The 13,066-nt window shown below is 30.1% G+C and overlaps 1 protein-coding gene across 1 annotated transcript in view; it reads left to right on the top strand.

Annotated features, from left to right (window-relative positions):
* Positions 1-9,115, top strand: part of LOC145295952 (myosin regulatory light chain 12A-like) — an 88,629-nt gene extending 79,514 nt beyond the window's left edge. The window contains exons 3-4 of the mRNA XM_080141841.1: positions 883-1,123; positions 6,721-9,115. Coding sequence (XP_079997967.1) covers positions 883-1,123; positions 6,721-6,929 — 450 coding nt within the window. The 3' untranslated portion in view covers positions 6,930-9,115. The remainder of the gene's footprint in view (positions 1-882; positions 1,124-6,720) is intronic.
* Positions 9,116-13,066: the final 3,951 nt, after the last annotated feature.

Below are 13,066 nucleotides of genomic sequence, written 5' to 3'. Positions count from 1 at the left end.
TTTTTAATATCCAATGAATTAACAGGCAATCTGAATATTGGAAGACTTTAAAATGAGGAGTTTAAATCCTAGGAATCTGAATCTAAATTTTTGGAGTCCTAAGAGTCTGAGTCTAAATTTTTGGAATCCTAGTAGTTTGAATCTAAATTTTTGGAATCCTAGGAGTTTGAATCTAAATTTTTGGAATCATAGGAGTCTGAATCTAAATATTTGGAATTCTAAGATTCTGAATATAAATTTTTAAAATCCTAAGAGTCTGAGTTTAAATTTTAGAAATCCTTGGTGCCTGAATCTAAATTTTTGGAATCCTTGGATCATTAATGTAAATTTTTGAAATCCTAAGTGTTTGAATCTAAATTTTTGGAATCTTAAGAGTTTGAGTCTAACTTTTTGGAATCCTAAGAGTCTGAATTTAAATTTTTAAATGCTAAGAGTCTGAATCTAAATTTTTGGAATCCTAGTAGTTTGAATCTAAATTTTTGGAATCCTAGTAGTTTGAATCTAAATTTTTGGAATCCTAGGAGTTTGAATCTAAATTTTTTTTATTCCTAGGAGTTTGAATCTAATTTTTTTTTATTCCTAGGAGTTTGAATCTAAATTTTTGGATTCCTAAGAGTTTGAATCTAAATTTTTGGAATTCTACGAGTTTGAATCTAAATTTTTGGAATTCTAAGATTCTGAATTTAAATTTTTAAATGCTAAGAGTCTTTGTCTAAATTTTTGGAATCCTAAGAACCTGCATTTAAATAATTGGTATCCTATGAGTATGAGTTTAATCTTAGACCTTTCCAACTTTGCACCCCATTTGTAATGTATGCTATATTTTTGCTATCTACATGCATAAAGCCATAACATCACGTATGAATTTTCTTTATTTTCCAGGAGGCCTTTAATATGATAGATCAGAATCATGATGGTTATGTAGACAGGGATGACCTGATTGAAATTCAGACATCATTGGGGAAGAATCCAACAGAAGATGAGGCTGATATAATGATCAATATGGCGCCTGGTCCGATCAACTTCACAATGTTCCTTACGCTTTTTGGAGAGAAACTAAATGGAACGGATCCAGAAGATGTTATAAAAAATGCTTTTGCATGTTTCGATTTTGAGAATTCGGGTGAGTAGCTAAATAGTTGGACTTAAATGATCATATCATTACCAAATCAATGTAGCCATGATGTAAAAACTGATGGTGCAGGTCCAAAATTCAACATAATTAAAAAATCAAACATACAGAAAAATCTTTATGATGTATATACCCATCACGGAATGAAAATGGCATATTCCAAAAATCATATAAATTCATAAATTAGTTCTTTTTATGACAATTTTTAGTGATTTTAATAGTAAATCGTAAGCATTGCAAGGCTGGTTTTAATCTCGATAGTTCAAATTGAGTTGTTTCCCTTTATTAAATATGGCGGGTCAAGATACAACATTATCACTTACCCATAAAATTTGATTTCCTTAGTTAAAAAATATACTTGATCAATTTACGTGAGTTTTGAAAAATGATGTTTTCATTCTGTAATGGGTACACGTGTAATGTTGTAATTACATTTTAACATGGTCGTTACATTTTAACATGGTCGTTACATTTTAAAATGGACATTACATTTTAAAATGGACATTACATTTTAACATGGTCATTACATTTTAACATTGTTGTTACATTTTAACATGGTCATTACATTTTAACATGGTCATTACATTTTAACATTGTTATTACATTTTAACATGGATCCGACGTTGTGTATGAAAGTCTTGCAAAAAAACAAAGGAAAGAAATTTGAAACAATTTTTTTTTTTTAAAGAAAAGGCATTTGTTACGGGTTGTTTCCATACCAGGCTGCCTGACATATTTCCCAAGCCATCCACTTTTAGAATTAATATTTACAAACATTCAATTAATTACGATTTCATGTAGTGATTTTAAAAACTGCTACATTTGTTTGCTAAAACTTACAAAATATGCCATATAAAATGAAGAAGAGTTTTAACAAACACATGTTTATGGGAACTTTTGTCATTATTTATCTGTATAGAACATAATCCTAAAGTTATACCATCAATTTTCAAAAGACCCTGTGTGTGTGTGAGTGATTGTTTCCATTAATAAAAATACTGGTTTTTGTGAAGAATCCCCCTACATTAAAAAATAATAAAATATAAAAAAATTTGTATGATGTATATATCAATGACAAAATGAAAATATATTTAAATAATCACATAAATTGATTAAGTAGTTTTATTTTTAAATAAGAAAACTAAATTTTATGACTAGTAGAAGAATGGCAATTTTGAAAACGATCTAAAAACAAAAAAAAAACAGGGAGATAACGCAATAATTCACACTTGCAAGATTTATGTTGTAATGCCTTTAAATTCCTATTGATCACTTAAAAATGATTCTCTTTATAAAATAGAACTACTTGATCAATTTACATAATTTTTGAAAGATAATACATACAGATTTTCTTAATTTTTGTCTTTTAATATAGAGAAAAATTCTGAACAAGAACCAAAATGTTGTGTAAAAAAAAAGAACCAATGAAGATCAAATACATTGCCTTCAAATTTGAAAAAAATCTTTTGCCTTTTTAATAATTATTCCATAATTTTTTCCAAGCTTCTGATTGGCTATCTCACCCCATGTGACTTGGTGTATCAACCAAAATCAATTACGTAGTTGATCTAGAAATTCTGCTTAGCTTAATTATATTTTTGAGTCATTTAATCATCAGACATGTTGAGCCGATTTGTTGAGTCATCCTTGGTTTTGATGGTTGAATCATTCTGGGTTAATACATGATGAATTCACCTCGTCCCCAACCTTAATCGACAAATTAGAATAACATTTTTTCCTTATCAGAGAGTTTGTATATCATTTCTTTATCAGATTGTACACTTATGATTCAAGAAAAAACAAACACTTCAGTTTTTGTTCATAATTCTCTCTATATTAAATAAAAATAATAAAAAAGCCTGTATGATGTACATACCCATGATAAAAGAAAATATATTCTAAAAATTATGTAAATTGATCAAGTAGTTTTATTTTATAAAGAAAATCATTCTTAAGTGATAAATGGGAATTCACAGGCATTACAACATAAATCTCACAAGTTTGAATTATTGTTGAGTTATACCTTTTTTTTTCTTTTTTTTTTTTTTAGACTTTATCAAAATGGTAGACAAGAGAGCTGTTCTTCAGTTACTCATAAAATTTGATTTTCTTTTTTAAAAATAAAACTACTTAATAAATTTATGTAATTTTAGAATACGATATTTTCATTTTGTCACCATAGAAATTTTTCTTTATTTTTGAATTTTCAATATAGGGGGAATTCTGGACAAGGATCTACACTTTTTGCGGTACACTGTTGCTGTTTAACTTCACAGTACCTTTGTTTGTATTATTTTAACATCATTGCTGCTTCATGGTGTTTGTTTGTTTGACAACATATCAACTCTGAGTTATTTAATATCAAATTTTATCATTGTGATCTGGAAACATAAAAACTTTTAAGATCTTCAGTTTGTTTTGTAGACATATATTTTATAAATAAGTCTGTAAGTAATTTTATTTAACTCCTCTCCAAGAAGTTAGACATAAAGTCAGGTTTCTGTAGAATGAACTGGATTTGAACTTAGTACACCCAGGTTTTCAGTTCGTGTCATCATATAATAAAGTCACTGGCACATATGGAAATGATTGAAGAAAGAAAGAGAGAAAAACAGAAAAAAAAAACACATGTCGACACGGCAGAGTTTTTTTTTTTTAAGGACAGGAACTTTTAAACAAGACGCAGGACTCTTTTTTTTTTCTTTTTTTTTTTACATGGGTGTCACCACTTATCAAGGCCCAGAGGCCACTCGAGGATAAGGGTTAATAGGTATACATTAGTCATTGTGATTTTAGCATAGTAAACAGTGGGAATTTTGTAACTTGGATTACTTAGGGGGACGATTCAATTAGAACTTGTTCACATTGGACTTTTTCTTTTTTTTTTTTTTTTTTTTCATAGGTATCAACACATTATCAAGGCCAAGAGGCCACTCAAGGATAAGGGTTAAAGAGTGTACAGTAGAAATTGGACAATATAATAATAATTAGTAATGAAAATTTGGTAAATTTGATAACTTATATGGAACGGCTCATCAAGAACTTATTTACGTTAGACTTGAAGACAACCATATTGTAGTCAGCCGGAAAGCAGGAAAACGGAATACAATTCCACAGGCGTGCAGTTCTAATAAAAAAGCTTTGTTCATGGAATCTACGTTTAGGTTTAGGCACAGATAAAGAGTGGGGGGAATTATTGATAGTGTTTACAGCTAGACGAGTGTTTCTTGTGAAAGTTTTGCGAGGGGGGACCATAGATTGAAGCTCAGTCGAACACTTTCCATGAAAATAACGATACATCATCGTTTATCTTCTGACCTTTCAACAAGATTTTCAGACGACCATATTGTTGCTGCCTTGGAAAATATATGTCAGGCAGTTTGGTGCTAACTATAAAAATAAAAACCTGTGTCAAATTTCTTTGTTCCTTTGCGAAACTCCACGGAAGATTATTGGGAACCACTTAGTTACTGTCATCCTCAATAAGTCTGTAATGATTCTTGAATGTAAAGTCACTCTTGAAATGGAACAGGGTTCGTACAGATTTTCAATGTCCATTTTCAAGGACTTTTTAAGATTTTTCAAAGCCTTTTCCAGATAAAAATTCAAGTTTTCACAACAAGATTTCATATATAAAAAATGATATAATAAACCAAAAAACTTCATTGACAACAGGAAAAGTCCTTTTCATTTATCTCTTTATTTCATGAAGTAGTTTTAAAGGTTACACAGTTATTGACATGAAGCTCTCTAAAGCACAACAAAACTGATCAACTATTGGTTTGTTCGTTTTGTGTTTAGTGCCAACCAGGTGCAATTTCAAGGCACTTTCACCCATTTTGCTCAAAGCCAATGTTTTTTTACATAAGCGACAATATGCCTGTTGGGAATCATATTTACATTCCCAACCAAGTGCAATCAAATGTTGTTGTTCTCTCCATTGTAGATTGGTCTACACTGTGTTCGTTTTGCTTTTAAATTTTGAATTTCTGGTATTGTGGATACAAGAGTTATGTCCCTTTATCATGAAACTACCCGATGTTATTATAGAAAAACATCAGGTAGTTTTGTGATAAAGGGACAAAACTTTTGTATCCACAATAATACAATATTTAGAACAATGTACTTCAATTTTATTTTCAATATTTAAAAAAACATTTTAATATCTTTATTAATATTTGAAAAAATAAATTAATAGTAATTATTTCGATTTTATTTAATATTTCAATGCAAATTTTTACTGGACATAAAGAATACGATTTTCAAGGCATTTTTAAGACATTTTCCATATTTTCAAGGAGTTTTTAAAGTAATAATAGAAATAAAGCTTTCAAAGGCAAAAGTCAAAATTCAAGGACTTTTGAAGCCTGTGCAAACCTTGTAGAAAAATATAGTTTCAAGCATAAAAGAATGGCAGCATAAATCCGGTTAGAGAAACTTTACCAGGCCACGATTTAATTCAGTTACTATTAGCAGAAACGTAGTGTTCTTCTCGTTTTGACGCAGAAAGATAATACCGAAGAATTCAACAAGATTCAGTTGTTTTATAAAGCTGTTGTGGCATTTGATTGGTTCGTTCTTATCACACATGATTATAAATAGGATCGTGGGGGGGGTCATAATCAGATATAATTTCAGGGTATACATTCGTTTGTGTTGATTTGGAAAGGCACATTATTTCTATCTTTGGTTATTTAAAGCTCAACCGTTTCTGTACTGTCAATGAGATGCATATGGTTCGTAGAAACATGCAAAACTCAGACAGAACTCTTATCAGCAATCAAAACTTTGCGACAGGGTATATTTTAGACACAGGTTTATTAATCATCGACAAAGATAAAACAGTGATGCGTAAAACGTCAGGCCAAAATACATAAAGAAACAGAAAACTACATCACGAGGATTGTGAAGTAGATAAATAAATAGAACTGAGACAGGCACTGTAAGGATCTCACTGGTGACGAATCTGATGAAATTCCCTAAAAAAAAAAAAAAAAAAAAAAAAAAAGACTGACAAAGGGAGATAAATACTAGGGGATCTATTCTATACTAGTCAGAATAGTCTCTCTTTTTGGTGCTTATCCAGAATTCCCTCTATATTAAAAAAACAAAAACAAAAAAAAACAAAGAAAAAACTGTATGATATGCATATCCATGATGGAAATACACCAAAAATCATATAAATTGATCAAATAGTTTTATTTTTAAATTAATTTTGTGGCCAAATGAAAAGTGACAATACCATTTTGCGATTTTGTGAGATAACTTCAAATAAGTCAAACTTGCAAGATTTTAGAAAGCCATTCTTAACATGGGCAGGGGAAAAGCTCAAATTTGCTTAAAAATTATTTTCTTTGTAAAAATAAAATTACTTGATCAATTTACATGATTTTTGGAATACAATATTTTTATTTCTGTCACAAGTACATACATCATGCAAATTTTTCTTTATTTTTGTTTTGTAATATAGGGGGAATTCTGGAAAATGATCCTCTTTTCTCCTCTCTCTTTGCTTTATTAAAGTGATGTCCTGATTACCAAAATTCTTATCTTTATTTCCGCTTATACTTCTCTTTTTTGTTGCAAAGGTAACATCAATGAAGATTACCTCCGAGAGTGTTTAGTGACGATGGGTGACCGATGGTCAGATGAAATGGTCGACGACTTGTTTCATGGGGCCCCTATCCGCGGAGGCAAATTCGATTATTTGGAATTCACAAGAACATTGAAGCATGGCGCCAAAGATGAAAATCCTACCCCACCACCAGCACAGCAAACATCGACAACAGAATCCTAGGAACATTCTTTCAATAAATTCAATGTATACAACTCGTATATTAATTCAATTTCACAGAGTGGAAATTAAAACGGTGTTATTTTATAAAAAAAAAAATTTTTTTTTCCTGATCCCAAAATAGATTATCTATCATTATCTATATTTATATGTCTCTCTATTTGCATATATATGTAGATATAGATATATGTATACATAAGGTTGTTTTAAAAAATAATGTTGCATATTTAGAAAAAGGAAAAACCTATTTCAATGTAAAAAAAAAAAAAAAAAAGGAAAAGCTTAGCATTATTTTTTATTCACTAGTTCTCAATCAAATTATTATTACCAGTGATCGCTCATCGGAAACAACAAGTAGTGTTCCTTGGAATCTGGGTGATAGCAAGTCTTCCCAGACATCCAGTACTCTCGGCTTCTTTCATTCATTATTGCAAATCCTTTTACTTTATTGCAATGGCTGTTTAACATTCAGTTCTTAAGTTCCTTGGTCTTTCCATCCTTCCTGAGATTTCATGACGATTTTTGGTGACAGAAAGAATCTGAGATAGTAAATTAAAAGAATTCTAATATTCTTGTGATCTCTTCTGGTCAAAGCAACAAACTAGAATAATCTTATAAATTATTTCCCAGTGATCATCTGAATGGTTTCATCTGCTATCTAGATCCTACATCTACTGACCAGATCTGGTTTGCCATCTTCTTGTTTCCTCTCTCTCTCTCTCTCTCTCTCTCTCTCTCGTGTTGGAAGCTGGCTTAGAGTGAATGGATGTAAGATGTAAGTTGAATAATTATATTATTTATTCAGTTTCACATCATCATCACCTGTTGTGTTGGTTGCATCGTCAATTTATAAGACCATGCACTTTCCATTCCTATTATTCATGCAGTCATAATCTTAGCTTAGGATCTTACCAACTGCTTAATCAAACTACTGACTACTTTAAAATTACCCCTCTGTCTTAACACATGATCTTCTTTGACCAATCAGAGGCTTTGATTACTCCCCCACACACACACACATACACATATACAGGGGCAATTCTATTTAACAATAATGATGAATTGATACCTTCTTTCGTTCTTGAGATTTTGTCTCAAAGGAAGAGTTTTATGAATATTATGCCAGAGCCTTTTGTATTGTTCGGCATCCATCTTGGATTTCTCATTCAAATAAATATCTCCTCTCTAGTTAACAAAGGGAGTAATTAAAACATTACAGATATTTTTTTCAATGTAATTATGCTTGAAAAGAAGAAATTCTTTTAAACCTTAGGATTCAAAATGAAATGCAACACATTTTTTAGTAAACCAATTTGTTGCTTAAAAAAAAATTCAATAAAATCTCCCATATTCAACCAACTTCACAACTGGCAAGATGATAGAATGGAACTTTGTTCTATAATCAAAAACCCTCAAATTTTTTTTTTTTTTTGTCACTGCATGTTTATTAACCTGGTTACCATCATGCTATTAACATAACAATATGTTAACAATAGAAATTAGAAGATAATCCATATTTGTGGTTGTGAAATGAATAAAAGAATTAGTTCCTTCCTAAACTTTTCTCACTAAAAATAATGAAAACTATTTTATTAACAAATAAACATTTATTACATATAGATTTACTTTTATTATTATATTTCTAAAAATGCAACATTATTTTCTTGACAATCTTTTATACATAAAGGAATGAATTTGGTTGTGTTACTCGGATTTAAAAGAAAATTACATCATCCTTTTTTTTTTTTCACTCCGATTCAGTACATTTTTTTTTTTCTTGGAGGGGGGAAAATTAAAAAAATATTTTTTAGATTTCTTTTATCATGGAATATTTTAAGGGTTTTATAAATCAAAAGCTGTAAAATCATCCATTTTGATGAAAAATTTGCATAAATAAACCCAAGAGAAAACAAAAAATCTTTTTTTTTAATCTTGAATCTTTTGTGAAAAAGGCAAAAAGAAAGAAGAAAAAAGAATTTGATCAGCTATACGATGTTTTACAAACTGAATATTTCCTGATAATGATGAAAGCACAAAAATAACCAAATTTAAAATAAAAGAAAGTGAATTCTTACCACTTCCAATTATTGGCATCGAATAGAACTGATAACAAGTTTTTTAAAAATTCTTCAATCAAAAACAAAAAAACAAAAATTTAAAGAAAATTAAATAAACAAAATCTCATTGTCTTTTCTTTGTTCTTTTTCCCCATCTCTTACTATTTTTCTTTGTTATTACATAAATAATCAAAGCTAGTTTTCAAGAAAGCATTTTTGAACCCAAATTCCATGTTCAAAGATATATTTTCTTTTTCAATAAATGAAAACAATATAAATCAAATATTTCAGTCAACTTAGACCTTGATCAGTGAGAAGTTATAGACATTTTTTCCTTTTTTTTTTCTTTATTGTTGAGCTATAACAACAAACACTAAAGATAGCTGACCTCACCAGGTGGCAAATGGAGATGGTTTTTAATGTCTTGAGAAAATGTTCATGATTTGTGTACAGGTAATAGATCTAACATTTGGACATTGAAGAGCACCATAAAATGAAAATATAACTCATTTTTTAAATCAAATTTGATCCTAGAATTTTATTTTACTATAAATGTATACATGAAAACAATGAGTCAAATATTTCAGCCAACTCGGGTCCTCATCAGTAAATTATAGACATTCCTTTTTTCTATTTTAATAAGTGAGTGAATTATGATAAAAGGTTAATGTTATAGCTTAACAATGAAGAAGAAAAAAAAGAAAAAAAATGTTTATAACTCACTGCTGAAGGCCTGATTTGGCCAAAATCTTTGGTTTATATTATTTTAATTTATTCAAAATAAATAATTAAATTTTCTAGCATAAAGATTAGTTTTAAAAATGCATTCTTATATTTTTCTTCTATGGTGCTCTCTGATGTAGAAATATTAGATCTAAAGCTATAAGGACAAATGCAGAGAAGTTTTTATTTATTTATTTACTGGATGAGTCAGCACTTATCAACGCCAAAAGCCACTCAACTAATGAGATAGAATGATTGTTAGTTGAGAGATGAAGAATATTATGTAAAAATTGAGAATGATTATTTCGAATACTTGCGAGGATGGTTCATAGATTTGAAGACCATGTTATAATCTGCAAGGAAGCAGACCTTTTATAATGTGTTCCATAGATGCGAAGCCCTTGTGAAGAAGCTTTGCTAATGGGAATTCAGTTTTATTCTAAGCACTTAATGTCATGAGCAAGCATAATTATGGAAATCATAAATGGCTGCCAATAGTTAGTTCTTAGCCCTACCAGAATTTGTCTCAGAAAAAAAAATATATTGGTTTATTTGGTTTGAGTTAATGACTTTAAAACATATATATATATCAATTGTAATTATTACTAGAAAAGTTATAGTTGTACAGATCGAGGTTGCCAACCTGTAGTGGATTAAAATGCGTGTTCACAACTCTGACCTCAAAATGAGACAGCAAAAGTACCGAGTTCAATATATTCAACAAAACATTTATTTACAAACAATGGAAACGAACAATAAGAACGGGGGGGGGGGTATGCGTATAAGCATGCAAGTTCTTGAAATGTTTGTTGTATATAAAATATAAATGCACGGACAGGAAAAGTTCCGATAAGTTGATTGTGAATGTGTGTGTACCGAGTGTTCACACAAGTTTGTTAATATTGTTGTAGACACGTGTTGTCTTACCTTGAGAAAGGATGTATCTTCGTTTTATCTTAAAATGAAAGTATCATCTACTGAGTCGAAAGGAATATGCGTCTGATTACATCAGTGGTTTGAGTAAAAGAGAGAGATAGATAGGGAAATGTGAAACAGGAAGTAGAGATGTCACCTGTTGGGCAAATCAAAAACTAAAACAAGAGCACATAACCACTGCGTTATTGATGAATGTTGTCGTGCGTGTGCGTGACACACCTACTCGCATATCAATCTGAAAAGCTTATGCCCGACATAGTAAACCATAGATGATGTTCAAGGAGAATGTAGAAAGTGTTTGAAAGTCAATAAAATGAAAATCATTTTAAAATTATATTTTTGTACTAGTAGGACCTCCACGAAAATTCTCTATTAATTCTGTTTTAAATAATGGCTGTCAGCCTCAGTACTATTAAGAGAAAAAATTACTCTTTCTTCTTCCACAAAAATAATTCTCATTGTTAGTGGAATATACTTTGAATAAGTAAACGTAGATGTCTCTTCTTTCTTTTTATTTCAAATTGTAAAAATTTACTTTTTTTTAATAATAAATTGACGTAATGAATTTAAATACATCTAGGTTTCTCCACACAAGAATATGATTGACTGGTATAAGCCATAAATATGGACAGGTATAACAGCCAACAAAAGACTTTAAAAGATATGCCGAAAGCTTAACCACATTACCAGTTATAATTATGAACAATCGTTTGTTAAGGCTATTTACTATATTGTATAACTTGATTATAGTAGCTAAGACCACTCGTCTACTTCAAACAAATATATCCCTTTCCAGTACATAACATAAATTTTCTGCCTTCTTACTGTAAAAATAATTGTCAGCTAAATATTTCTCAAATCAATAAAAACGAATGTAATTTTTTTTAGATGTATTCTTTTAAAGATTACAGTTTTAAGTGTTGATAGAATTCAGTTTTAGAACAATTCATTTTAAAATAGGTAGTCATAATTTTTACCTCAGCGACATCAGATTAATCACCAATCATCATCTTTTCTGATCAATCTTGGTTTTTTTAATGTGTGTGAAAGATAGGTACAAACATGAAACGCCTTAACATATTTTTATACAGATTTTAAAGCATATGTTTTCCAGAAAACTTCACCATATGATTGAGAACAGAACTTTTGCCAAGGCATAGTGGCTGCTTCATTGGGTCAACACGTGTAGATTAGCAGGTTATACAGAAGTACTTACTAAAGGCATTTTCAAGGCTGTGTGTGTGTATATATATATGTATATATATATATATATATATATATATATATATATAAAACAACGCATTATTTTTCTTGTTTTTATTAGCAATAGTAAGAGCATGGAGATGTGGCTTTTATATTCAAATTCACTTACCTAAGAGGTAGTGTTTTCCTTCATTGCATGCAACTGTCCACATCATGTCCTTTTTGGCAGGACACATTTATTATTTTTATATCATTTACATAACATTTGTGTATGTAAAAAAAAATTATCTATTCTCGAGTTTTACCACTCGGCTACAAAGCCTTGCCTGAAATAGGCATGGTTTTGATTGCTTAAATATTTAAAAATATATAAAAATTTAAAAAAAAAAATGCATCCCTTGAAAGGAGGGCAACTTTCTATCACTTAGGTAAGTGAATTTGAATATAAAAGGCGATGTTCCTGCACCGCTATTATCGCTAATAAGAAGAACAACAAAATTAATTGAATATTTAACCGTACGTTTCAGGCAAGGCTTCATAGCTCAATGGTAAAATGCTAGACTACAGAAAATGTACTTGTCGGTTTGATCCTTGCTAAACTCAAATGACTGCTAGTTAGCAAGAAACACCTGTTCATTACTTTTATAAACATAAGAAAAAAAAAATTATATACAAGCAGAACCCATGTACCACCGTTGCACAGTGGAAGTATGACACAAAACCAGAACAGATTCAATAAAGTCCCCTCTTGAAAACAAATTAAACTATGGTTGTAAAATAGCTAGCACTGGCAGCTGTGCCCAAAATGAAATCAACTGGCTTCCACTGTTGGGCATTGTCTGGCAGTGGCAGCTAGTGAAAGTCACTTGCAGGTACTGATGGGCACTGGCTGCCTTTGCAACATATATATTTACAGAAAGGTTTCATCATTTACTTACATACGGCCCCTGATATCGTCAAATAATTAATCATTTAGTACTTCACTTAAAATCAGTTAAATTTAGTGATCAAATGAAAACCAGTGCATCAATATGGTTATGCCATAATTTAAAATAGGTGTCTTATTCATTTTATCAATTTTGTTTACTTTTTATACATTTTACTTATACAGGCTGTTTGAAAAATCTGTGATATAATTTTGGAATTATGTTCTATATGCTTATATCAGTATGGAAACACATTGTTTCTGATTTATATAAGCCATTGAAACAATTGCTGATC

Source organism: Euprymna scolopes, chromosome 16 (genome assembly GCF_053919585.1).
Source record: "Euprymna scolopes isolate OS-2025 chromosome 16, ASM5391958v1, whole genome shotgun sequence".
Taxonomy (NCBI): Eukaryota; Metazoa; Mollusca; class Cephalopoda; order Sepiida; family Sepiolidae; genus Euprymna; species Euprymna scolopes.
This window is presented reverse-complemented; position numbering and strand designations above follow the sequence as displayed.